Raw genomic sequence first — 26159 nt, forward strand, 5'->3', positions numbered from 1 at the left:
TCAAGCCGCAGGAGAAAATCAGAGGCTTCTATACACATCCTTCAGCCAGGACCAGAAGGGATGGCACCATGACGGCCATCTCATCGCCAAATTTGAGGTGGGCCTTCAACCTTCTCTTGTCTCTTCTTCCCAGGCATACGCAGCTGGTACATGACCTTGAAACCACGGCAAGCTTCAAAGCGTTTCCCTCTCTGTCTTCTTCATCGTCGCAAGACTTCCAGCGCAATTACATACAGACCCGCATCTTCGGTTCTGGAGCCGCAGAGACCGACACATGAGTAGTTTGTCGGCTTCTTTTAAGCCGACTCGAAAGACCGCACGAGCATATCATTCATCCAGGTTGGTTTTATTTCTCGCGCCAGGCTTCAAAGTGCGAAGGAGAGAAACAAGTGTGGCGACCTGAAGTCTCATTCCCTCCGGGACCCCGAGACTTAAGAGACATCGAAGTCGATACGTCATGCAAACGTTGCAGGCTAGTTTTTGCACTCTTTCTTAGTCTTCTCACTTCCCAGAGATAAGAGTCATTAGTTTTTCATTAGCGGAATGTGATGCTGCTCGCATCTTGTCTTTCGTCCTATACACGCTCCTCTCCGCTCGGTTTCTACCATGGCATTGTGGACTTTACACTTTTGGTAGAAAACCCACAACAAGCTCCAGACATTACGACTGTGTATATATTTTTTGTCCGACTCCCTAGGAAACACAATCATAAATGCGTATCGTAAATGTTTTAATCCACCACCAAGAGATACGAGGTGTGAAGAATCAGAACTCCAGGGAAGCTTGGAACTTATATATTCCCCTCTTCATCCAGGAGCCCTTCAGACTCTAGAGCAAGGTCCAAGGAAACGAGAGACCCTTTTGTTTCATCTCCAAGACAATCGCACCTCCTTCCATTACAGCATACTATGTCTCCTTTCGTCTCCACAGCATCAAGACTTTTTGATGTGTATTTTGGCTCGACCTGTCATTTTGCAAAGCCATCTCTTCTCCAAGCGTTATCTTCTGCCCAACATCTTTTGAAGAAACGCCAGTGCGGATGAGACACCGCATGATCTCGCAGCCCTAACCTCTTAGTCCGGGTCCCGCGGAGGCTCACACACGTACAGCATTCCCATGGCCTTTTAGTCCTCGTAAGAGGACTTGGGAGGTGTGAAGAACAGGAATGAGGATCCACACGGGAGGAGGTTTATATACCCGCACGCAGCCCAAGATCACATGTTATTGTCAATATGACGGCTCTGGACGCCAACAGTTAAAACCTCCTTTTGGCAGAAATCTTCCCCCTCTCCCACATGCCAGATACTCTACCTCTTCCCCGACCAGACCCCATAGAAGATGGTGGTTTTGTCTTTCCGATCCCTATTATTCCCGCTCTTCTTCTTCTCTCCTTCCATCGTTTGCATCGGAGCCGAGTTCTGCTTAACACGCCCATGCTCGCAAACTCCATCCATGCACACTCGAAAACTTCTCCTCTCTCTCCGCACCAAACATGTAGTCGAGGTCAAGGCGCAGGGAAGACCCAGCGACATCTGTGGGAACCCTTCGCCATTTTTTGCCACCCCAGACAGCAGATCCAGACAGGAAAGTCCCGCACATGGATTCTTTCGGCATAAGTTTATAGTGCCCAAGCTGCGGATATGCAATGTGGAGAGGAACCGAGGAGGGAGGAGAAAGGAATAGAAGTCGACATAAGATTGCTTGGGGATGAAATTCTGTCCATTGCGACATCGCGCCTCCCTTTGTTGATCGCTGGACTCTTCTCCCTCACTCCTCTCACGACCTCGTGCATGCTCACTTTGCGTTTCCACATCAGCCTCAGTCTTGTCCCTTTCTAGCCCCTTTCGCACTATACACCCCGCTCCTCCTATGACCCTCTTCTAGGCGAGCTTTGATCCGCGAAGTTTACGGATTGTCATAGCTTCTTCCCTTTTTTCCTTCAGGTTCTGCGCAGGCGCTTTCCTTGATTGCCGGAAATTGTGGTACGTGAGCACACGAGCGGCACAGTGCAGCATAAGGTCGTTCCGTTCCAACTTTTAGTGATTCGCCAAGGCACACCCGCGCATGTTGTTTCCGTTGCTGCTGTTTTAGTCCCGGAGTCAGTAATGTGGAAGCGCGTGAGAAACGGCTGGCAGCGGAGACGGACAGAGTTTATATACACATCAGCTGTGGTTCGGGGTTCCACCAGAGACCACAGAGTGCCAAATGAGGTCTTTCGGTCTTTTTATATCTTCCATAAACTGCTATCTTCAACGCTTTTGTCCCTACTCCCCCTCCATGCCGGTGGTCGTCCTTTTTTCCGGCGTCTTAAAATCCCTCCGCCCATCCTCTCATCAGTCAGGTCTGCGACGGCTTTTCGACCGCTCAAGCCATCAAAGGGCACCGGGTCCCTTTTGGTTCCTTCTGATCGAAATTCGGACCTCCTTTCCAACCATTCCACATTGGGTTTGCTCCTTTTCGTGGTCAAGCTGCTGCGCCCAGAGCGACATAGTGAATCGCTCTGTATTCTTTTGGTCCCATTTCACGAAGCTTACAGACATAATAGCAGCCATTTTTCTCTTTTGGTATCGAAGCTGCGCAAGTGAAGCGTGAAGAAGAGATCTCCGGGGAAGGCAGAAGAGGCTTTATACACCCTATCCCCAGCTCAGCTCTCAAAGAAGAAGAACCACGAGCGCCCCATAAGGAGGGATGTTGACTGAATTCTGACGGCTTTCTCTCTCTCCCTCGCCGGGCCCGTTTATTTTCTCGCTCTCTGCTTGATTGTCCATCCCACAAGCATGATCTCTTTTCGTACACGCTCTTCCTCTCCCTCATTGATACGCCTCTCGTTCAGATTTGGGTGCCACGAGCCATAGGAAAGCTCTATCCGGCTTTTCGTTTCCAGCCGAATCTATCTGGTCATACAAAGCTCTTGATACCCTCGCTTCCTCGTCTTTCAGTCATTCCTGGGTTTTTTGCTTCTTTTGGTAGAAAGCAAGATGGACGAGGCGGGCGCATTGGGCGCATTGTGGTGAGTTTTAGTGCTGCTCCCGAGAGAGGGAACCGACGCATGTGTAGTTCGGTGTCGCTGTTTTAGCACGCTGCCGGCGGAGTCCAGACACATAGTTTACAGTGTGGGTGTTTTTAGTGGAGAAACCCGGGTTGTGAAGCGTAGAGAACAAGAGTAGAGCAGAGGCAGAAAGGGGACTTTCATAGACGAGAGATGAGCGAAGGGGCTTCGGATGACGGATCAGTAAATATATAGTCTCTTAACTCACCAAATCGCACGCACTCCGCCCGCACAACCGAGCACGCCACGACATCCGGAGTGAGGCTGACGGAAATGAATGAATGCCAGTCTATTTTAGCTCTCAGTAATACTACAACTAAGAATCTACCAAACAAGCACCGCTATGCAGAACCAACGCCGCCGACCTATCCCTTACCGCAACACATTACCTCGCTAACCCTGCTGCCCTAGCCCGCTCCTCCTCCTCCGCATTCTTCCTCATCTGTGCCTCTCTTTCTTCCTCGCGCTTCCTCTCCTCTTCCCTCCTCAACTGGTCCGCCCTTCGAATAGCAATATCCTTCGGTTTATAATCCGAAAACGCCCACTTCAGCCCTTTCTCAATGATCCAGCACCCCGCATAATCCACCACCATGATACTTGTCAACATAATCTTGAATTCTGACGTGAACGGCACAAGGCGCAGCTTCTCGTTGATCTCGGGAATAAATTCTGTGGCGCAGGAGAACGCGACGCCCGAGACGAGGACTAGGCCCCAGTACATGCCACGGTTCTCGCGAATGGATTCGCGGAAGGGCCGGCCTTGGTAGTTGATGGCGAAGGTGGAGATTTGCTGGATAAGCTGGAGGAGGTAAATTGCGGAGTTGAGAAGGGAAGGCTCGAACTCTTTTTCGAGGTCTGGGTTCCTCTCCTTAGGTTCAGTGCGTTGCACGTATTGAGAGACGTAAATGAGGGTGACGATGTGGATGGCGAATTGGCCAAGGACTGAGCCGATGATGTAGAAGTTAAAGATGTTGTGTTGGGGCCGCTCTTTGGAGAGGGCTTCAACAGGCTAGGGCAGAGTTAGCATATATTCGAGGTAAGCATGGTGAAGATAGACTTACCTTTGCACGGGAAATGGACAGGAAGCAGACGCTCATCATCATGCCCGAAATAGTAACCTGACCGTCGCCGAACTTGATGCCGTCGAGGTAAAGAACAGATAAACTGTAAGCTGAGATCAAGCAATTGAGCGCCAGAATCTTATACATCTGAATGGTGGCAACGAGGGTACATCGCCCTTGCCTGATGATGTTCGGAATAGCGATGACGTTGGCTAGCTTGGATGTGAAAGGAGCGGCGACGGATGCATCACCGAGCTTAATCGTAGGCGGTTCGTTGTCCAGTTCAGATAGCTCAGACTCCATCATCTTCTGCGTGAGCGAGTCGGCGAGACCAGCGGCCGCTTGTTGCGGATTCTGCGGCGGCTGGTGCTGGTTGTGGTGTTTATGGCCATGCTTCTCGACGGTACCGTTGGCGACAGCGCCGTCGGTACCGTTCGCAACAGGTGGTGCGATGCCCTTCTTCTTAGCCTGCATCTCCATGGCCTTCTCGTAGTGCGGATTGCCGGGACCGGGGGGATACAGATGCGCAATCATGACCGGAACCGGAGGGGCGGGTTGATTAAACCTCTGCATCAGCTGACACTGCTTCTCGTACACCTCCTTCATCTTTGTGTTGCGGAAGTGCTCAGCGATTCGGTCCAGGTCATCACGAGTACCATTGAGCAGAGCGACACCAATGTGGGCTTGCTTGAGAGCACCGACATCGTTAGTTCCGTCACCGCACATGAGGGTTGTGTAGCCACAGTCCTTGAGCCCAAGTAGAATCTCTTCCTTGTGCTTCGGCGACACACGAGCGTAGACCCAGGTGTACCGGAGGAGTTGCTTCCAACCCACTTGGTCCCTGAACTTCTCGACCGCATAACCGGTGACGCAAATATCGTTGTTCTGCACGACCTGCGGATCAAGGGCCTTTGTAGGATCGACGGGAATACTGATCTTGTCGTCGACGCTGCGCCAAACGAGCTTCTCTCCGGAATCATCATGTTCTGGTGCGTCGAGGATTAAGCAGTCGCGGTCTACAATCTCGACCTGACGGGCGACGTGGACGGCGGTCAGCGGATTGTCGCCGGTAATCATAACCACACGGTGACTGGACTCGTTTAACATGCGGACGGCCTGAACCGCATCATCCTTGAGCGGGCATTGAAGGACCAAGAAACCAGCAAAGTGCAAATCGCACTCTACCTGCTCTCGCTTCAGGTCGTTAATGCGGTGGTGCCCCCATTCGGCGTCCTGGGCGAGATACTTGTAAGCGAGAGCAAGCACACGGCCGCCATTCCTAGTGTAGTGTTTGAATGTTTCCTCATAGTGCGGGGGCGCATCGACTAGCATCTTGTGGATGGTCTCCGGAGCTCCCTTTACGCCAACAAACGTGCTCCTGACCTTGCGCTTCGACTTCTTGTCGCTGACCAGGACCGTCGCCACAGAACTCTGGCGCTTGAGCGCTGATGAAAATTGGAAGCGGCGTCGGATCTGTACGAGCTCGGCGTGCGATTTGGCAGAGTGAGACTTGGGCGTTAGTGTGTCATGGGCGCCGAGGGTCCAACCCAGAGAGGTCACGGTAGCCTTCTCCATGGGCTCGCCAACAACGTCGCCTTCATTCAGCTTGACCAACGCATGGGCAGTAGCAAGAACGAGTGTAGTCTCGGTTCCGACCTCTGTAACAGCGCTGAGGTCGACATGGGCCCCGTCAGGGCCAACCTTAGCGCCGGGTTGACCAAGGGTCAGACCAGCAATACCGTCGACCACGAGATCCTCTCCCGTCAAAGTACCAGTCTTATCAAAGCAAGCAACGTCAACTCGGCCCGCAAAGGGAATGCGGAAGGGCTCAGTACAGAAGATGGCGTATTTGCTCAGTGCAGCAAGACTGGTGTTGACGGCCAAGCTGAGCTCCATAGGAAGCTCTGGCGGTACGACGCTGGTGATGATCAAGACGCAATCCAACATAAGCTTGGATCGCTTGCGGTCCTGCTTGACACCCTCCTTCCAGACATACCACGATGCCGCAATAGCGAAGACGCAGAGGAAGAGGATGAAGAGCAGAGCTTCGACATTGTTCGCGGAGACGCGCTCGGTGGAATAGATCATGGTCCTGACAAGGCTTCCCTGGCTGGTCTCAAATCCGGTCTTGGTCACTACAGCGACGGCGCCCTTGTCTGGTGGCGGCGGAACTCCAGAGGAGAGCCTCGAAACCGTGCCAATATCGTCCTCTGCGGAGCTCCCGTGAGAGACCTGCAGGACCTTTGTTCCGCCGTAGAGGAAGGCATTCTTATCCAGACCATCCGGTTCGATGATGGCGTCGCCGGGTCGCAGTTGGATGGATTCCTTGAGCACCGGGGTGCTCTCGCCGGAAAGCATGGCCTCATTGACAATTGCAGAGCCCTCAAGGAGCAGCATATCGCATGCGACGCCCGAGTCCTCCTTGGTCCTGCCCACGCTGACCACATCGCCAGGCAGCAGCTTATCGCTCTGTATCTCCTGCCACTTCTTCTGCCTGTACACCAGCAGATGGTACGGCTGGATGCTCATCCCGCGGAACTCGTTCAGTGTCCTCTGCCGCTGCCAGACGACCGTGCTCTCGAACGCGACCAGCATGAACAGCGTAAAGAGCGAGTAGTACCAGTAGTCGTCCAGCATCCACAGCCCGACGCAAAAGACCTGGAACACAAAGAACGGCGCGACGGCATGCTCCTTGAACAGTTCCGTGAACGTCGGCACCGGGATGTCAAAGCTGTTATCGCCATAGTGCTGATGCAGTCGCTCGATCTCCGCGGGGGTCGTGAGCCCCTTCGTCTCTTGGAACGTCTTGAGCTGCGGCTTCGGATCGGCGTCGAGCGCGTAGGAAAGCGGGGCAAACGAGCCTTTGTCGGCGTCGTAGAGGAACCGGCGCTTCTGGAAGAGGAACGAGAGATTCTGCTTTCCGCCGACGTTATCGCGCTGGAGGGGACAGATTTCGGCGGAGCCCGCGTTCGCGATGGGGATCACTTTGATGAGCTGCGCGGTGCGCACATCGCGGGCGCCCATCGTCGTGAAGAGGCTCCGAAGGTTAACGTTCCAGTGAGTGGTGAGCCAGGTCAGCGCCTGCACCGTGAGAATGCCGCCGACCCAAACGAAGGTCCATTCCGACGACTGTATGTGCTTCTCGTAGCGCTCGGGGGAGAGGTAAAAAGCAAGGAAGGCAGGCCAGATGATGAGGAATGGCCAGATGTAGGCGTGTAATTGCAGCGGCAGCGGGTTATGCAAGCTCGCCTGCTTGATCTGGGCGTTGTCGACGAGCGGCATCGCGGGTGTTGGGGTGTGTCGAATGCAGGCTGCACGTCAAAGGAAGAAATGCGGCCACTGTTCGCCGCCGCGGTCGGCGATCGGTTTCCCCGATTGGTCTGTGCGCACGGACGGCATCTATTCACGGGCGTAGCCTTCTTCGGCTTAGCGTTGTTTCGGCCCGTCGTTCCCTTCGGCGCGGAACACTGCCGGCATCTGGTGCTCATTCGTGTTGCATGCTGTGATATACGTCTGTTGAATATCCCCCGTCACACATACCAACCATTTACCTTCCACCTGCCGCTGTCGAACCGCACCGGAACAACCAGCCCCTTCTCCTGGTGTGCCTCCAGAAGCCTTGGGGCGACGGTGCCCGTCGCGACCAGCTCCTCTTCCGGCTCGGTACTCCTTTCTCTGGCCTGACAGTTCTGGGCCCTTTCCACTCCTCTCGCATATTCACCGACCTCGTCCCAAACACCGTCCAACGCATCGCCAAAGACGACATCAGTCCATGCTATTCTCTCTAATATGCGCTCAAGCTCTGTCTGACTTCGTATGTTCACTTCTTCAATGACATCGGACAATCGGCCAATCCACCAACTTCGCCCACCCCAAGAAGGCGCCACCACCGATGCGACCACGAGTACCCATAAGAGGGTATTCAAGTTCTTCGCCGCGATCCAAATTTCGATCGTTGAGACCTTCGGTCGATCAAGGGCCACTCGTAACCGCTCAAGCAGAATACTGAAGATCTTGGCTTTCGGCGGCATCTCACGCAGTGCGGCATACAGGAAGATCTGAGTCGCAGCAAGCAACGCTTCAGTCACGCTTGCGCCGTCAGCCAGGTTTCCTCTCTCATCGAAGTCTTCGCTGTGCTCGTCATGAGGCTCCAGATCGAAGTCGAGGAAGTCGCGCGACTTATCAGGGACGGAGAGAATGGTGTGCTCAGTTTCGTACAAGAGGTTGCTAAAGGTAAGACGGTTTACTTTACGAATCCACCGTGAAGAGACGGCCAGCCCGAGACGATGAAGCCGGTAGAAGATGTTGAAGCAATCGATCGAAGCGACAGACAGTTGGAGGAGGGAGGTCGGCGAGGTGTATGCTGCCTCCTCTAGCAACGCCTCAGGTAGCGGAGGGGTATCGGGATCAAGACGGATCCGGGGAAAGCTGGGTGGCAGGCGAAAGGCTGCTGCGGTATGGAAGTCGACCCTGAAACAGGGTCATCAGTTGCTGAGCCGGATGCGATGAGAATTGAGCCTACCACAGGATTCCTCTGATCAAGCCATCGTTGTGGCCAAAGGCGAACAGGCCCCCTCTAGCATTGACCATTCGCTTGAGTGCCGCGATGTGCAGTTGAGCAGCATCGTAAGCCCCGAGAAGGTTCTATGATTGGTATTAGAGAGCGATGACCACATGCATAATTGGTTCACGAACTTCGAAGCTCGCAAGCGTCGACACCGTGCCGACAAGCTCGTCCGATATCCCTCCGCCAGGGTCACCGATCTTTGTATTAATTTCTTTGATGGCTTCGTTCTTATGCCTCAGCTGATCAATATGCAGGCCACTCATTCCGCGAATTAGCATGCCGTATAGTGCCCATGTAGCTAGGGTCGCATGCAGCAACCCAGCGTCATGCGAGATGAACGACCACCACGTGTTGCGTGCATTGATGGCTATCGAATTCGCTCGGGAACCACATTTATCTGAGCAAGTTAGTCGCCGCAGATAGATAGGGCAATGGGATAATCCATAGTGTAAGATGCTCAGGGAGGAGAACTTACAAAGCCTGAAGAGGATATCCAGTTGTGGTGTGCCCGGCACAGGCAACACGTCAAAGGGGTCGAACCGGTGCGCATTTGGATTGATATTTAGCACCAGCTTAGTTTCCTCTTCGCTCTTTCCTATCTCTACAGCATCTCTTCCCGCGGGCGACGCCCTTCTGCTACTCGCGCTGCGTTTTGCCTCCAATTGAGAAACGTCCGACAACCCTGACAATTTTCTCGTAGTTCCAGGCCTTCTTTCTTTCTTCTCTTCCTCTTCTTGACTTTGCCGCCTAGGCGTTTTCTTACACTTTGGCTTGGCTCTCGCATCAATAGTTTCCTGCCCGGGTTTCGGCAATCTGAATCTCGACTTCAAACTCGTCTTCGCTTGCACAGTTGACGCTGAGTGATGCTTGGAGGAGTTATTCGAAGGACCAGACCACTTTGTCTCAAAGAAGTTCCTCATTACTAAGCGGCGGATACGACCTCGCTCGACTCCTTCCGGTTGATGAGGCTCCTCAGTGGTAATGAAGAATTCGTACTCGCGGTCCATGTTTGCCATCTCTTCTGGCGACAACGACTCTTTCGATTCCAGGGATAAGTAGGGCTGAGTGGTCGAAGACGACATGATGACTGCCACGTATCGGCATTCGGCGCCTCTCAGGATGCCGTCCTAACGGTCAAAGTGGCTCGGTCCTCTTCACTGAGGAAGTGATTACTCACCCCTCCTATCGTGTTGCCACAAATCTAGCCTCAAGTCACCACCGTACTGAAAAATAGGGTACCGAGATCTGATTAAAACGAAAGGATCGCGGGGCAGGCCGTGGCACATGTACCGATTCATGGCCTGGGATATTATATAACTATCCTGATTAGAACGGCGGGGTGCCCGAAAGTGTCGGCACGCCATTGGTGATGGTGCGCCTCCACGCGGAAGCGCATACCTAAATCTGCTGGGCTTGCATTACCGAAGCCCCCTCCGGTATGTGATGCAGATTCAAAAATCGATATGCGGGACCGGCTGAAACGTAGACTCAATCGCGACTTTGGTTATCGCCGCGAATAGATATGCTTCGCTTTAGCGCAAGCCTTCAGCTTCTGTTCAGAATACCCGACTCGATCAGCCCCCACTAGCATAGCTTCCCCACCCGCTTTCCAAGCGTACTGCGCACTCTTCGTTGCGTCTCCAGTCCTGCATGATAGTCTGGCGAGGTCTTCTTGCAGTTGCGATAGTCTTTGAGGAGTTTTGTGTGCGGTGGTCAGGCGGAAAAGAGCATTGCGGCGCCTGCATCCTCCAGGCGATCTACGCTTTCTAAGCAAAGCTAACCATCTCAGGTCCTTGATAAACGAGTGCTGCCAGAGAAGAATAGCGAAGAGAGGACTCCGAAGGTGGGTGGGGAGTACGAAGAGACTTGCAAAAATATTTGAGATCAGGATGAGGACGTCGGTGGTGGTTGTAGTATTGAGGGAACATGTCTCGTGTGCTAAGGATGACATATCACGTGGCTCAAGTCTTCCCGACGTCCGTACTTCCAAAATTACCTTGGCAGGGTTTGTCCCGTCGGACTAAGGACTTAGTTTCGTCACTTTGATGGCTTGTACAGTTGCTAGGATATCTATGAGTCTAATTTCTGAAAATGTTCCTACACGGACACAACATGTCCCTCAAACGCCGAGTCACCGAAGCCTTTCCCTTTCAGCCTGTATTATCAAACAACCTATTTCGCCTTATCCTCTCGCAAACTAACGACCTGGTTGAGAACAATCTTATCTGCAGTTGAGTCTACATCCACGCAGAAGTAGGCTGTGCGCAATGCCTGGAATCGGATGAGGTCGTCCGAAGAGCCGCTCGGGTTAAGAGTGTGCGCCTTAATCAGGTCCTTCAGACCTCGCTCGATAACGGCATGCTCGTACACCACCTCCGAGTTTGGATTCAAATCGTCAGCCCAGCCGCCGTTCTTCCAGTCCAGGGCATTTGGCGAGTCGGACTTGAAGAGGGAGTTGTACTGACGGGCTGTTACTGGGATCGCGGTAGCGACATCGACCCACTGGATGTACGTCTTCGGCTTCTCTCCGTCTGCCTTGACCGCCTTGATCTCGGTGACTTTGCCATTCTCGTCTGTCGAGAAGGAAGTTGCGCGGATGGGGAAAGCAACATTATACAGGCCAACAACCTTGTTCGGCGCGAGTCGGAAGTACTCTGGGCTATCCTCCTCTCGAAAGTCGGAGCGGTCGATGTACACTTCTTTCCCAAGCTTCACCTTGCGCTCGCCAGGAATGGCGCCTTTCGGGTCGTAAGGCACGGTAATTTCTTGCTCATCCTCGGCAGCTAAACCCTCAATTACAACCTTGACCGGATCCAGGACGAGCATTTGACGAGGAACGGTTCGTTCGAGGTACTTTCGGATGGCCGATTCGAGACGGGGCGGCTGGATCTCTGTGAGGGCATCGGTAACACCCAGCTCCTCGACGAAGTTGAGCAAAGCCTTAGCGGGAATGCCACGGCGACGAAGAGCGACCAATGTGTAGAGACGGGGGTCATCCCATCCTCGAACACTCGGGGGAATCGCCTTCTTCTCGATCGTGCCATTGTCTTTCTTCTTTTCGACAGTCGTTCCCTCGACGAGCATCAGAATACGGCGTTTCGAAAGGATCGTGCCTCCGACATTCAGGCGGCCATACCTAAACCAGTCAGTGACATGAACCAGTTTACCGAGTGTTGTTGCACTCACTCCCGCTGCATCGGACCCTTCTCGTCCGACCCCGGAATCTTCATGTCCAGTTGTTCTAAAAGCCAATCATACGATACTCTCGACTGCTGGAACTCGGTTGTGCACATAGAATGGGTGATATCTTCGAGAGCGTCGCAAATGCAGTGAGTGAAGTCGTAAGTCGGGTAAATCCTCCACTTGTCTCCTGTCCTATGATGGTAGTTGTTCTCGAGGACACGGTACGCAGGCAGGTCCCACATCTGCGGATTGCCCTCTTTGGGATCTGTCAGGCTCTGCTTCATACGCAGAAACGCTTCTCCCGCCTTGTATTTGCCATCGCGCATGGCTCGGAACTCGGCAAGCGATTCTTCAACTGGTCGCGTGCGGTGTTCGCAACCGTAACGAGGGCCGCGATTATCTGGACCGCCGCGTTGGCGGTTGACTTCTTCTCCTGCAAACCATATTAGCAGGATCACCATAGAGCGCTGAGTAGTCTTACTCGAGCAATGGCACACATATGCCTTGTCCTTCTGGATCAGCTCCTCTGCCAGCTCGTACAGACGATCGAAGTTGTCGCTGCTGTAGGTGACCTTGTACGGCTCGAAGCCTAGCCACTTGATGATATCCAATATACTTGTAAAGTATACCTCCTCTTCTTTCTCTGGGTTCGTATCGTCATATCTAAGGAAGCAAACGCCCTTGTGATATCGAGCGAAACCGAAATTGACGGCGATAGCCTTGCAATGGCCGATGTGCAGGTATCCGTTCGGCTCGGGCGGGAATCGCGATCGGACGTCTTTGACCTTTTTCTGGTCGTAGACACGCTTTAGCCAGCCCTCGGAGAAGACGCTGGCGGGCTCTGCATTTGCTGCTTTCGAGTTGTTGTTCTCCTTTGGTCGGAGCGCTAGTTCTGCCTTCTTAGCTTTGGCGGCCGCTTTCTTCGCTGCTTTCTCGAGCGCGCGCTTTGATGGGCCCTTTTCGTCAGAGGGCGCCACCGAGGAGGGTGTCGCGGTGCCCGTAGTAGCTTCTGACATGTCTGTGTAGGAGGTTAGCATCGGCAAATACACTCTCAAAGCCCGCACGTAAGGGACGATGGATGATTTGCACTACGGCCGGTTCATAGATGTCGGGGGAACCGTACCTGTTAAGCTTCCGGAGCCCTAAGGTATCCAATCGAGTCGTGTTTGTGCTGGAGAAATGACTCTCGACGGCGCGTGTCTGGATATTTGGAGGGGCAATTGAGTCATGAGCGCCACATGCACGGCCCCGCTGTGGCTGAAACGGGACTTCACCTTCCGATCACTCCTTTCCCCTCCTGGCACTTTCACGCCTCAACAGAGTTTCACTGCCATCTCAAGTAACCTTTGATACCCCTCTAATTCAGAGTCGCTACTTTGTTACTCGAAGTACTCCCGGATCCCTTATCGACGCTTCGAGAAGCTCACCATTGCGAGAATACTACATCAGGGATGCAGGAACGTTCAGCAGCGCATGTGAAGGCACACATTGGCTGATGCCTAAGACTCAAAGCAAGAGCTAGCATGTCCCAGCAGCTTCAGTCCTCTTCGCCCCCTGCCTCAGGCACATAATCCAAATCCTTCACATCATCTCCATCTCCACCAGCCTCATCTTCCAAAGCCTCTCTCCACAACTCCTCCATCTCCTTCTCCAGCTCCAGAACATCATTTTCAAGTCTCTCCCTCTGGAGTCGTACGTTTTCAATGAGCCTGGTATGCTTCGACGCCCATTCCTCGTGGGTCTTCCACTCCACATGGCTCACCCTGGTCGCACTCGCCACACTACGTCCAGCGGGATACGCATTGAAGCCACCACCGTCCTCAATCCACACCTGGAGTAGTCCTGAGCAGAAGATCTCTGCGATAGCAGCTTGCTGCGGCCGGAAGATGAGGTATATGATGAATTGGTGCATACGAAAGAGCTGCGTGAATTGCTTCGACGCATGAAGGTATGAACAGATATCCTCGGTCAGGTTCATGACGTAGTTGGACGACTGGCGGTGGCGGTGCTGGGCCAGCCGGATGTGTGAGTTGATTGAATATCCACATTCACCGGGTGGATATGCGAATGGGACGTCGCGCTGTGACTGCGGTGTTTGTGTCCAGCGTTCGAGGATACCGTGACAGAACCGGAGGAGCGTAGCTTCATGTTGAGGAGAGCGGTGCCTAGTCCAGAGGTACTTACGGTGGCCGGAGGCGCTTGCTGAGCGCGCAACAGCTGGCGATGAGACATTGTCGATTAGCCAGGCGAGTTCGGTATCCTGACGCTGGGGGTGGGCACTTATGTACCGCAGGACTACGTCTCGGATCGCTAAGTACTGGTTAGCAGTTGGTGCTACACCTTGCTCGTCCACAAGAAGGTGGATGTAAATGGACGGCTGAATGTGGGCTCTTTCTTGGATCGCGGCGTACTCGTGACGCAGGTCAGAATCGGTGAGGAAGCGACCGGCTAGAGTACCATCTACCGCTGCCGCGAAGATCAAGGGGGCCGAAGCGAGGATGAGGACGCATTCCTGAATAGTTGAAGAGAGGGATGTGGGTAGAGTTAGGGTGGAGTTGGAGTATTTCAGAAGTTCTCCAGCGAGAACTTCGGCAATTACAGGCTGATAGTGGTGTGTGCGGAGCAGCGTAGACCACCGACGGCGGCGCTCGACGAGAGGATGTTCATGACCTTCTTGTTCGTCGCCCTGAGAGGCCTGGTTATACTTATTTCTTCGCGTCGATACCATGGTCCTCGCACTTAGTAGCCTTCGTTTTACTGCAACTATCTATGGAGGCCATAAGCCGGCAATAGCTGGAGTTCTCAACATGATGGATATTGATACACGTGCAGGTCGCATTGACCTCGAATACATTTCTTCATCAGCGGCGATGGAATGCGAGAGCGTTGACCCGTGAGCGTCCCATCAATGCCACGCCTCGATTGAAGAAGCCAGTCAGACAAGAAGACTCTGGGGCTTCACGAATAAAGTCTCAAGCATACTCCAGTGCGAGTCTATTTGGCTATGCGACAAGCTCTTCATGCCGTGGGTGGCTTCCTCTTCCCTTTCGACTGGCTAGAAGCTAAAGGTATTACTCGCAGATGTAAGTACCACCAATGCGGCAGCGTAACTGGAGCTACTGCGCAGAATATCAACGTACCTCGCTCTCTCCATGAAGATCTCAACCGTTCTCGCCTTCATCCATGTCGGCAAGGCTGAAAGAAATCCAGGGCCGGACAAGGCGCGGTTTCTCCATTTCATTTGTGGAAGAGCTTTCATTCAATCTTCAGTCCATTGAACAACAATAGATGAGAATCTCGTTTTTGCGATGAGAACTGGCAGTAGGCGGCGGACTGCGATTCTCTACTTGGCCGGCCTCCTTTTCATCAGGATGATATATTCCATTGGCATCACCTACAGTACCAACCAAGATATAAAAGTGAGAGGACAAGTTTCGCATTAAGTTTTGTTCACATATCTAGTACTCCAGGCGCTGGTAATTGTTGGCTTTGTCGGGTTTGATTTAGGAAGGGCATACTGAAGAAGTAGTACAGGACATGGTTCCTATTGGGATACGGAAGGAGAATGCGACATGATGCCACTGCAAATCTGCTTCGATCTCACCAAACACGCCAAACCGGCCGTCGGTCGCTCCTTTACGAAGATGGGTTCGACTTGGAGCATGTGGAAAGAGTCCCGAAGGCCTTCAAGATCCCGGAAACTCCCGCAGCCTACCTCTCTTGCACCTGCCCAAAACCTGCACGCACCTTCCCTCTCTCACCTCTCCTGACTAATACAGCTAGCTTCCTTGACATCGTAATCCCGATCCAGGGCTTTCACCTCACGATCACAACTCCCACACAGATACACACACAACCTTCCATCATTACACTCAAACACCACATTCAAACACTACACACCACAGCAATAACAACAATGGCCTCCACCAACGACCACAGCTCTAACCCTACCGACACCGACACCAACACCTTCTACGCCTTCACCACGGAGCTCGCCGACCTCGGCCGCGAGCGCTTCGACCACGACACCGCCGCAATCGGCGACCGCGACTTCGCCTTCTACGCCACCGCGCCTGTCAATGTGCGCCAGGGCCGCGCGCCCCAAGGTCTCGAGTCCCAAGTCTTCGCCTGGAACACGTTCCAGTACACAACCGAGGAGCGCGACGACCGCGAGGAGCTCAAGGGCGCGCTGCACGACGGGCAGCTGCACAGGGCGAATCGGGCCGCGAGGGGTGAACAGGCGCCGGAACCCGTTAGGGGGTATGGCGGGGGACGGGGCGGACGAGGTGGAGGACGCGGTGGGAGGGGTGGGAGGGAGGGGCAGGGACAGGGACAGCAAGGTGGCGTCGCTCCGGATGCGTTGGTTGCGGCGAGGAAGCCGGAGGGGTCAGCGCCGCCGCTGGCGAAGGGATATGCGGAGGAACTGAGCGCGGATATGTTCTGGAGTGAGCCGATTGTCTGAGGGTTCATGGCGGGAGGCTCACTGGATCGATTGCGGTCGGGCAAACACTGACGGGGAAGGCGGTAGACTCACTGGATCAGCTTCTGGTTAGCTAAATACATGGCACACAATGAGGACAGCATGTGCGGCTGTAAGTAAGGGTATGCAAATCACCCATACAGATCCCGGTCACGCGCGCTATGCGTAAAACAGTCATGTTCCACGATGCTAGTATGCCTCCTTTCCCTGCACCAAAGACCGAAACCGACGGCCACTCGCCCGAACCTCATTCCCATCACTCACACTCCCCCTCACCTCCTGCTCTCCCCACACTACGCACATGTCAGCGTTCCCGCCTCCTCCATCATCCCATAAAACACGTACCTCTCCTCCACCCCTCTAGCACGAGCAAAACAACAACAGGGCTGCCGTACCACCCCTGTTAACACAGGTCCCACCCAAATCAGAACACTGTGCCTCACACGCGGCGCTGTCTCTGCCGAAGAAGTCGCCACAGGCTTGTGCGTTGATGCCTGCGACGAGGGAGAGGGTGGTGATGAGGATGGTTGTGAGCTGCATTTTGATATACGAATGAAGCGGGGCGTTGAGGAGGCTTAAAAATCGGAGACTTTTCTGTAGTGCAGGAAGTGTGGATGGAGGTCAAGAAAACAAATGCCAGATATTGGGCCTTCTTATACTATGGGAGAACGTCCAGGGAAGCGATGAAGAAAGACGAAAACGGACATTGATAGTAGAAAAGTGCTTGAAGGTATGAAACACAGCATACCTAGGTACCATCAGTAAGCTAGAGCAAGCCTCCTTGAAGCGGAGATGATCTGCGCACCATGGTGGGAAAGAACGGGTAGATGTCCCGAACGGCGTAAGCTCGCTACCCGAAATAGGAAATTTGAGGGTAAGAGAAACAAGCTAGAATAAGCTTCGTTATTTGCGGCAGTGAGATGGCTCTTACACCCTTATTCCGCGGAGAGCGAGTCCGTGATGATGGAGCGAGGACTGCTTACCACGCGGCGCTACTATTCTCGTCTAGCTGGGAAGATATCCGTTCGCCGGCTCTTTTGCGTAGGATAGGGCGGCAATAGGCGTACTAGGATGTCAAGTGTCCCTCTCTATTCTTCCCTCTAGAACCCCCAACCATCTCTAGGACTTCTTGAAATTTCGATGCATCATGCCGCAAAAGCTCTCGAACAGCACTTGATCATTCCCCCTCAACCACTCGATCAGCACCTCTTTCACACCCTCGTCCACTGTGATCCTGAAAGCCAATGCTACCTTCCTCTCTTCAGCGCCACTCTCCATCTCCGCATCTTGGATCCCAGCAGCCGCCATTTCTTTCCTCCTTCTCTCGTGTTCGCGCCTATAGGCTCGCTTCCATACATTCTGCGAAGCCTCGCCGACGCCGACTGAGGTCTCGGGGTCCCACGTCCAGCGAAGATCGAGGGAGGACAGCTGGCCGTTGATGGTGGATTCGACGTCGGCGATGTCGTCGGAGGCATCGAGGTGGACGCGGTATTCGGTGGGGAAGGGGAGATATTCATGGGCGATGGAGTCAATGCGGGCGAGGCTCTGTATTGAGCCAGTGTCAGCATGGTAGGTGCTAGGCGAGCGGACGATGCGAAGAAAGTAGGGGCCGTTTTCCTTCGACTATGTCTGGCGTCTGCTCCGAACCGAAGATATGAGCAGCCTCAGCCAAGCCTGATACATCTTTGTGCCATGGAGCGGAATGGGGAACTCACATTCCGAGGCCGAAGATCTCCGAAACTCCAAGCCACGATCCATCGCTTCGTCTGCCCCCCAGCTTCGATGACGCCAACAGCCCAGTTGTTGACACCATGCTGCTTCAGCAAACCCACGACTGACTTGGCACTGGTGAGCTTCCCAAGCATGCTAGTATACCAGGTAACCATGTCCTTCAGCAACAGGCTCTCGTTGACGATCCTCGCCACGAAACCGAGATCTCCGCCAGGGCACACCATCTCAATCTCAGCGCCCGTGCAAACCGCATTTGGCTTATAGCTTTTGCCTTCGCCTTTGAGACTAGAGCGCATATCGTTCTCATCTGTGAAGAAGGGCGGGTTGCAGATCGTGAAGTCTAGCTTCTCCACTCCGAGGTGCTGCAGTGGGATGAGCTTGTTTGAGTCTATCGTCTGCAGCATCTTCGTTCGAGTGACTAGGTTGTTCAGGGTGAGGTTCCGAACCGCAGAATCGAAGCTCTTCTTGTCTATCTCCGTAGCGCACATAGTCCAGTTCGGCCGAGTTTTCAAACATAGCATAGTGTAGATAGCGGACGCTCCGGTGCCGATGTCCAAGCCTACAACTTGGCGATCCGGGTCGTACCGATTGAAGTAGTGGGGACTCGTTGAATCGACAAGTCTCTGGACCCAGGCTACATAGTTCCAGCGATTCGGGATAGGAGGGCAAAGCCGGTCACCAGGTACTTCAAGATTCAAGCCAAAGTCTGCCTTCAAAATGGCATTTGTGAGCACTTTCACGGTGTCTGCATCTTGGAAGTCGAGATGCCCCGAGCTCTTTTGCCATGCCTTTTTGAAGACCTCATCTTTCTGCGCCAGCGCTCTGAAGTTGACGGCGTCGTAGGGTGGTAATTGTGCCAAGTCCATGGTGCTCGCTTTGTTGGCTGTGAGATCACGAACGGCTCCCTGGAGCATACAGCGCTTCGACGGGCAAAAATGCGCGGGGTTCCAAGGTGCGGAATAGAATCCGCAAGTCCTGCAGAATGTGGTGTTGACGGGTTGGGAACCGACGGGCACGGTAAGGTTATGAAGTTGAGTCGGGAGCTTGGGCCACCTTGGCGCTGATTGGCTGAATTCCTGAACCCTCTTCAAAGCACGGCGGAAGGGAATGGCAGCGTTCGCCTGACGCTCCCTACAGCGTTAGCGAGTAATGACAGTAAAGGCATACGAGAGCCTATCGAAGTAGTAGAACAGTTGTATTACAAGCTTCAGAGAATGTGACACTTAGCTCCGCATTTCTCCATTGCTCAAATGCGAGATATATTCCAGTTTCCTATGCCCTGTACCAAGCAAAACTCCTACGCTGTATGCAAAATGAATAGGTCAGATCAAGAACGGTCCGTCATATGCTCCGTCGGGTTCACGAAGACGGACTTCGTCAAGGGTGGGGATCGTTCCGGGCTTATAGAATCCGAGAAGCACTTCCATGTCTTCCTCGGTCATGTCGCAGAGCTCGTCGAGCGTCCATTGTTCGCAGATCTTCGACATCCTGCGGGGAAATTAACTTCCGGATGCGAGATGTGTCAGTGATTCTTCGTACCATTGCATCCTTTTTGGACCTTCGTCCTGAGCAGGGGCTACCTTCCGCAGCTTCCTCCGCAGTATACCGACTCTTTGTACAGCCGCACCGATGTTGTATGGCAGATTGGCAGCGATCTGTCTCCTCACGATGTTCGCCAGCTTCGGCCCATTGCCGTTGGTGCTAACCATGATCTGTAATGGTCCATCGCGATGCACGCTTCCGAAGTAGAAGTCGCATTCCGGGGGCACGTCCGCGATATTCGCTGGTATCCTTCTCTCCTTGCACAGCTTGTAGACCTGCGTGGAGGCCTCCGGATCGTCTACAGCGCACAACACCATGTCTACTCCATCGAGGTCGGAGGGTTCGAACTTTCGGTCGATGAGGTCTACTTGCTTCTGGTCTACGCGATAGGTGACTTCGTCATTGAGGCCGGAGCGAGGCGAAACGACGGTGACTTGAGCGTCAGCGTTAAGGACGTTGACGATGCGGCCAGCAGCTACCTGCTCTTTGGTCAATTGTTGCTCGCCTTGCACGCATGGCGGAACCAGCTCACCTCGCCGCCTCCGACGACGAGCACCCGCTTAGTCCGCACCTGCCATGCTAGAATCAATGAGCCTCCTCCTTGAATTTCTGGATACGGGCCTTTCATGGCGAAGAGAGTGTGGGAGGGAAGAAAGCATTTGCGCGGAGATAGAGGTTCAATGACAATCGTAGGCCAAGCGTTTGCGCCACAGCGCCACCGCCACAATCCACGGGATAGATGATCAGGCCCCATATCGATAAGTGACCTGTCTGCAAAAGCACATCTGGAACCTCACGCAGCTGTGGCAGTGGTCAATTATTATTATTCTGTGCTACCCAAGACTTGAGACGGCGTTCCAGACGGATGGACCCCTCAGCCCTGTAGAGAACCCTTGCGCCGCTGCCCGATTTAGCGTGCCAGGTCCGACACCTAACGACTGGCAGGGACCCTCGCTCGCCGCACTCCAGCTCATGATCATCGACGAGTCCCCTCGACAACCTCAATCATGACCTCGGGCAGGTCCCTGGGCGGCGGACGCGTACTGGGGAGCGGCAAGGGTCTGTCGCCTGCCGTGTCCCCGCAGCCGCCTGCCCACCACCGCCGCAATACGAGTTTGCTGTCGCCCTCGGAGAGCTCCCTGTCGCTGAGCTCTCAGACGTCAAATAGCCCGGCCAGTACTGCGGAAACGAGAGAAGACATCGGCAGCAAAGTGCTGCTGGGCACGTCGGAAAATGCCGCAGCCAGCGCATCAACCAGGCTGATGTGCCCCATCTGCAACGAGGAAATGGTGAGCCTGGGGTACCTGGCGCGAGTATCTACATGTTAACTGACAGCGGCAGGTCACTTTGCTACAGCTGAACCGGTACTGCAGCTCCTCCCTATCGTGTTCCCCAATATCTAACCCCAGTCAGACATCTCGACGATAACCACCAGAACCTGGTAGAGGAAGAGCAAGACGAGGTCAAGAATTGGTTCGAGCAGCAGGTGGAAAAGGCAAAGAGGTTCCAGCCGCTCGCCGTGTTGAACCAGAAACTCAAGGGCCTGGACGTGTTCGAATCCAACGATGCGCCCACTCCGCCGCCGCTTGCCCACGCGACTGGTGCCGTTCCTCCTCCCGAACCCGTCCCAGTCCGCCGAGATCCTGATGAGGAGGTCACGCGAGCACACTGGCAGAGGCTTGGCTATCGGGATGTATGCTCAGACCCGACCTGTGGACGGCTCATCAGCGGGTCGCAGATGGCTCTGGGGGGGAATAATACCGCGGTCCACTGCAGGTGTTGTGGGAAGCTGTTCTGCGAAGAGCATACAATGTACCAGATGAAGTTGTCGCGGCAGGCGAGGCACGATCCCACCAGAGGCATTTGGTGCAGGGTATGCGAAACGTGCTACAAGTCAAGAGCAGGCTACAATGACCACAACGGGCTGGAGCGCAATCACTTCGAGGAGTTTGCAAGTATAAGGCGGAAAAAGGTGGACCGAGAGAACATGGAGATCAGCAGGCTAGAGAAGCGGTTGACGAAGCTGACGCAGCTTCTCGCAAATCCTCCACCGCTAGACGAGAGCGCAACTTCCAGTGGCTTCTGGCCGCTCTCCGGAGCGAAAGCGCAGCGGAAAGCGCTAGAGCAGTCTGTCATTACATGGGAGGAAGACGCAAAGGTCTCGCATTGTCCGTTCTGCCAGCAGGAGTTTACAAACTACACCTTCCGGCGGCACCATTGCCGTATGTGCGGGCGCGTGGTATGCGGTGATCCGAAGACTGCCTGCTCCTCAGAGGTTGGACTCAATGTGGCTGCTGGTAAGCCCATCTTCGCCGCTCTAGTGTCGCGATTGCTAACTGAGACAGATATCAACAAATCAGAGAAGCGTGCAGGCCAGATAGGCGTCGACATCCGCATGTGTAAGGATTGCCAGCATACGCTCTTTAGCAAAAGCGACTTTGAACGGGAGCTAGCCCAGCAACCTAACGATCAGCGAGCCTATGAAAACTTAGCACAGTTCGAGCGAGGCATTCGGTTGCTTCTTCCAAGATTCCAGAAGTTGCTTATGGCGTTACAAGACCCCGACAAGCCTCCATCTCACCAGCAGCTCACCGACGCTACCAAAGTACGGAAGAGGTTGATGGATGCGTTCGGACAATTTGACCAGGCCGCGAAGCGAATACGAGACCTACCGACCGAATCGCCCACCCAGAAAAAGTTGCAAAAGGCTGTCTACCAGCAAGCTTACAGTTTCTTGAGCACGCATATGCTTCCCTTGCGGTCACTCCCGAGGGTTCTCAAACACGCCGCTCCTCATGGTTCTAAATCCGGCGGACGTTCTAACGGAGGTGGTGCACTCGCCGCGATCAAATTCAACGATAGAGAAGCAGGGAGCATTGTCAGTAGCAGTAGCGCAGTATCTGCGTTAGAATCAGAAGAGAAGGAGCTCCGAGAAAGATTGATTGTGCTCGAGGAACAGAAGTTCATGGTTTCGGAAATGGTTGCAGACGCTACGAGACACCGCCGATTCGACGAAGTGTCGAGCCTGGCGCAGAACGTGGAGGATTTGAACAAAGAGATTGACCAGATCAACGGTCAATTGGGATCGCTGGACTTTGCTGGTGCCTACCAGAGAGAAATGGCCAGCCCGCCGCCGGGTTGAAGGTTGGGGCGGCTGTTTGGATGATACTCTGCCACGACTACGCACCGTCCACCTGCTACTACCAAAGCTTCCCGGAGAGCATGGTCGCGCATACCGACCACCACACCGGGAATAACCAGCAATAGCTTGTTAGCCGCAACGCGAGACCATGGGATGCTTGCCGATCCGACCGAGTAAGGAGACGGCCCTCCTGATGCATCCACGGGTATGCTACTACCTCTGCAAATGCATCAAGAAAGCGGTCGGGTTCGGCACAGTTTGATACATCTGCACCACGACGTCGGAGCATGGATGATAGCGCAGTGGTGTGTACATAGGTACATTAATCCTGGATACCAATAAGCATCCGTAAGCGAGCACTTCGGGTGCACTACCCCGACACCTCAATGCTTGTAGTGCCTTCTCTGACGTCAAACTTTGCGGCTTAAAAATTCCTCGGGGTCTCTCGGAGGGCCAGAGAGCTCATCAGCGCTTCCTTGACTCTGTTTAACACTTCAACACCACGCTTCAAGATGCGATCCTCTCAAATCGCGCAACCACATCCTCAAGCTCTTCCCCGAGAGTCTTCCGAACAACCTCATTCAGCCCTACTTACTGGAGCACAAGGACCCACTGCATTCGGAAGCACCGGGAGCGCGGCCGGATTTCAGTTTAGCATGGAGCAATTTTCGAATAGCTTTCATCGCGCCTCATCAACTCAATTAACTAGCACCACCCCGGCGCCAAGGCTGCCAGCTCACTGCATCCAGCGACAGTAATCCCCATTTTGTTCGGCGGATTAGTCCACCCCATGACTGCTTTCCGAGCCCGGAATAGCAAGAGGGTCTGGAGGCAGGAGCCTGGCAGGCCGTGGTTGTCGAATGGATCAGGTTGCGTCAAAGCACGCATTTCTAATATTTCATGATGAGGCTTTAATGATTAAGGCGGCGCCCGCCTGGGGCTGCCTTTTCCTCCCGTGGCGGTATTTCCATCACAAGCACACTTACATATTAAGTTACTTAAGAGGACATGACCGCGCTTGCAAATTCGAGCTTTTTGCTCGATTGACTTGGGACTGCGATATTTTCACCTTAGTGTAGTGCTGACGGCGCGCTGTGCAGCATAAACACAACTCGGCCGCTTGTCAACCTTGAAACACCTTTGGTGAGCGTCTTCCTCTCTCCTCCTCAGTTCCATTCCCTCCAGCTAATCCCCCCTCAGTGGCCAGCTCGCACCTAACCATGACCTCAATCGCCCTGCTCTCGCTTGTCCTACTACCGCTCCCTCTTATCATTCCGTCCACCGCACGCAACCAGTCATTACCACAGTTCTACGAATCACTGCGCGAGTTCCCGTGCCTACCCCCATCACCCACGCTGCTCGACCGTCTCAGCTATCTCCTCCACAAAATCTACTTTCAGTACTTAGTCGCCGGCCCGGGATACGTGTTGCAGCCTGCAGAGCGGATATGCTTTGACCTATTCATAATGATTCTCTTGGGTGCGACAATCTGGTGCGCGGTTCTTGTATCACCCCCGGCGATCCGAATGGTCTATGAGGGATTAACGAACAGCGTCTTGAGTGGGAAGCAGGGCGCGTTAGTCAGCAAGGCGGACGAAGAGGCGGTTCGGATATGGAGTGGGAATATGAGTCTCAGCGTTAGGACCATCTTTGAGGCTGCGAGCGCGGTGCGGAACGCTACGGGACCGTGACAGCGCGTGCCATGCAATCTGTGCGGACGTTGGATGGAATACCTCAGACAGCATGCGAATGTGTGACCCTTATGCGGGCGGAGGTGTAGGAATGGAAAATATTTGGATTCCGGCAATAGAAAGGATAGCGGGCGGGAACCTCTGCTATACTAACGATCTCTAATCGTCTTCTCTATTCGTAGTACTGGCAACAGCGCAGTCACCCTTCAACATACCACGCAAAATTTCATTTCAAGCAAAATTTCCGACAGTTCCACCACGCCAGGGGTCGTGCGGCTCGGCACGAAAACGAGGCTTTTCCTGGTTCCCGAGGCGGGCCGAATTCGGAGGTACAATCTTCGGCACGCTTCATATATCAGGTTCGCCCTACAAGCCCATGTAGGTTCCTGCTAGTAGCCTCCTAGAGTGGAGCTGGTGGTGGCAACTCAACCAGTTTCTCCACCTACCCCGTTGGACGAAGCAGAATCAGCGACCGTGAGCCCAGTCCTGGGAGAACAGAAAGGGCGAGGTGGCGTCTACAGAGAATTTACCGAAGAAAGTTTCTAGAAGGATTGCAGAGATTTCTCAAGTATAAGCTTGCAGAAGCCATGGAGATTCGCGTGCAGAGGTACGTTTTCCCGTCGGTCGTCCCTTCCGCCTGGCTATCATTGGTTCAACACAACACCCGGACTGACTTCCAAGGTTCTACCATTGCTCGCTGCAATTCTTTACCAGTCCCACCTCCGTCTCAGATGACCTGGAAGATATCTCCTAATGCCATCTCATTGGTCTACTACCCTGCTCGTGGATGCAACCAGAGCCACCGACGACAATCGCACGCGGAGCGCAAAGTTTTCTATATCACGACACGTTTTTCCATCTCTGCTTCAGAACGCCACTTGTCCACCAGCTGCCGGCTTCTCTATCTTTAGCGCGAACGACTGGGCAATGCGCCGCTCTGGATGATGGGCCCTTCATATACTCGGTATTGCCCTCAGCGATCCCAGGCCAGGAATTCTCATATCCCGGCATGCAATTCGCTTTGCAGTGGCCACCTGGCGCCCACCGGGCACTGAAGAGCGCAAGCATGCGACCATGCATGCAGTCTGTTGATGATCAGGTTACGACAATATCTTGGTGCGACATGGGCAGCCCTGCGCTTTTCATACTTCGGTGCAGCTTCTAGACGCCTTCTCCTCGCTTCCTGCAGCCAAATCGTGGGTAGCGCTTACCACAGAGTGCGACCCCTCCACGACAATCCCGGCCCATTCAATTGGAAACGCATCCAACGGTTTCTAAAAGGACCACCGGAAGAACAAGGCCTCTTCATCCGACCTCTGGGTCGCGATAACACGGCACTGTTGGCATTCACGGCCTTATAGGAAGGTGCGAGAAGCACATGTGAGCGCCAAGCCCCAGAGGCTCAGGAACAATCTATTCTCGACCAATGGCGACAGGCGTCCCACTGCATAAGTCTGGGGTAGCACCGCCTTATAAGTCTGCTGTTTTCCCTCTCGGGTATTTGGCCTTTTTACTTATATTGAGCGTCCGGCGAAAGTTCTTGTGGTCATTTACGCTGCGCTTGGATCCCGTGCTTCCAAATGGAGTGACGTACTAGGGGCTAATTAAGAGAGGGACCTGGGTAGGGCGATGGCTTCTTGGGGCCGCATGGGATGATTTGGCCCGAAGAGAGGGATGTGTTGGTGGGGAGATTGTGGGCGTGGGCATGGGCGT

At 53.9% G+C, this 26159-nt stretch overlaps 10 protein-coding genes across 10 annotated transcripts; 3 read left to right on the plus strand and 7 right to left on the minus strand.

Moving 5' to 3' along the window:
• Positions 1 to 3284: 3284 nt before the first annotated feature.
• BU26DRAFT_607692 (cation-transporting ATPase 4) lies at positions 3285 to 7392 on the minus strand (the record flags this gene model as incomplete). The annotated part of the gene is made up of 2 exons (XM_033835782.1): positions 3285 to 4058; positions 4111 to 7392. 2 exons carry the CDS (start codon positions 7390 to 7392, stop codon positions 3435 to 3437), a joined length of 3906 nt encoding a protein of 1301 aa, XP_033680453.1. The 3' UTR covers positions 3285 to 3434.
• Positions 7393 to 7640: 248 nt separating this feature from the next.
• On the minus strand, positions 7641 to 9684 carry BU26DRAFT_432965 (uncharacterized protein; the record flags this gene model as incomplete). The annotated part of the gene is made up of 4 exons (XM_033824006.1): positions 7641 to 8580; positions 8633 to 8754; positions 8806 to 9074; positions 9153 to 9684. The coding sequence occupies 4 exons, from the start codon at positions 9682 to 9684 to the stop codon at positions 7641 to 7643; spliced, it is 1863 nt and encodes a 620-aa protein (XP_033680454.1).
• Positions 9685 to 9929: 245 nt separating this feature from the next.
• On the minus strand, positions 9930 to 10738 carry BU26DRAFT_68617 (uncharacterized protein). The gene is made up of 2 exons (XM_033836217.1): positions 10076 to 10738; positions 9930 to 9994 (listed from the first exon to the last, which is right to left on the minus strand). Exon 1 carries the CDS (start codon positions 10626 to 10628, stop codon positions 10182 to 10184), a length of 447 nt encoding a protein of 148 aa, XP_033680455.1. The 5' UTR covers positions 10629 to 10738; the 3' UTR covers positions 9930 to 9994; positions 10076 to 10181.
• On the minus strand, positions 10679 to 13050 carry BU26DRAFT_542262 (glutaminyl-tRNA synthetase). The gene is made up of 4 exons (XM_033831634.1): positions 12984 to 13050; positions 12342 to 12878; positions 11864 to 12293; positions 10679 to 11813 (listed from the first exon to the last, which is right to left on the minus strand). The coding sequence occupies exons 2-4, from the start codon at positions 12874 to 12876 to the stop codon at positions 10850 to 10852; spliced, it is 1929 nt and encodes a 642-aa protein (XP_033680456.1). The 5' UTR covers positions 12877 to 12878; positions 12984 to 13050; the 3' UTR covers positions 10679 to 10849.
• Positions 13051 to 13177: 127 nt separating this feature from the next.
• Positions 13178 to 14647, minus strand: BU26DRAFT_521895 (uncharacterized protein). Its single transcript, XM_033829650.1, has one exon. It carries the CDS (start codon positions 14586 to 14588, stop codon positions 13398 to 13400), a length of 1191 nt encoding a protein of 396 aa, XP_033680457.1. The 5' UTR covers positions 14589 to 14647; the 3' UTR covers positions 13178 to 13397.
• A 1129-nt stretch (positions 14648 to 15776) lies between these two features.
• On the plus strand, positions 15777 to 16322 carry BU26DRAFT_532985 (uncharacterized protein; the record flags this gene model as incomplete). The annotated part of the gene is made up of 1 exon (XM_033831131.1): positions 15777 to 16322. One exon carries the CDS (start codon positions 15777 to 15779, stop codon positions 16320 to 16322), a length of 546 nt encoding a protein of 181 aa, XP_033680458.1.
• Positions 16323 to 17459: 1137 nt separating this feature from the next.
• BU26DRAFT_432639 (uncharacterized protein) lies at positions 17460 to 18937 on the minus strand (the record flags this gene model as incomplete). Its single annotated transcript, XM_033823985.1, has 2 exons — positions 17460 to 17885; positions 18056 to 18937. 2 exons carry the CDS (start codon positions 18935 to 18937, stop codon positions 17460 to 17462), a joined length of 1308 nt encoding a protein of 435 aa, XP_033680459.1.
• A 456-nt stretch (positions 18938 to 19393) lies between these two features.
• BU26DRAFT_532987 (siroheme synthase middle domains-like protein) lies at positions 19394 to 20241 on the minus strand (the record flags this gene model as incomplete). The annotated part of the gene is made up of 3 exons (XM_033831132.1): positions 19394 to 19559; positions 19611 to 20092; positions 20146 to 20241. 3 exons carry the CDS (start codon positions 20239 to 20241, stop codon positions 19394 to 19396), a joined length of 744 nt encoding a protein of 247 aa, XP_033680460.1.
• Positions 20242 to 20620: 379 nt separating this feature from the next.
• On the plus strand, positions 20621 to 22755 carry BU26DRAFT_568042 (uncharacterized protein; the record flags this gene model as incomplete). Its single annotated transcript, XM_033833733.1, has 4 exons — positions 20621 to 20902; positions 20955 to 20977; positions 21027 to 21910; positions 21959 to 22755. The coding sequence occupies 4 exons, from the start codon at positions 20621 to 20623 to the stop codon at positions 22753 to 22755; spliced, it is 1986 nt and encodes a 661-aa protein (XP_033680461.1).
• Positions 22756 to 23716: 961 nt separating this feature from the next.
• BU26DRAFT_68843 (uncharacterized protein) lies at positions 23717 to 24809 on the plus strand. The gene is made up of 2 exons (XM_033836218.1): positions 23717 to 23898; positions 23956 to 24809. The coding sequence occupies exon 2, from the start codon at positions 23976 to 23978 to the stop codon at positions 24444 to 24446; it is 471 nt and encodes a 156-aa protein (XP_033680462.1). The 5' UTR covers positions 23717 to 23898; positions 23956 to 23975; the 3' UTR covers positions 24447 to 24809.
• The last annotated feature ends 1350 nt before the right edge of the window (positions 24810 to 26159 follow it).

This window comes from Trematosphaeria pertusa, assembly GCF_010094035.1.
Source record: "Trematosphaeria pertusa strain CBS 122368 unplaced genomic scaffold BU26scaffold_12, whole genome shotgun sequence".
Lineage (NCBI taxonomy): Eukaryota > Fungi > Ascomycota > Dothideomycetes > Pleosporales > Trematosphaeriaceae > Trematosphaeria > Trematosphaeria pertusa.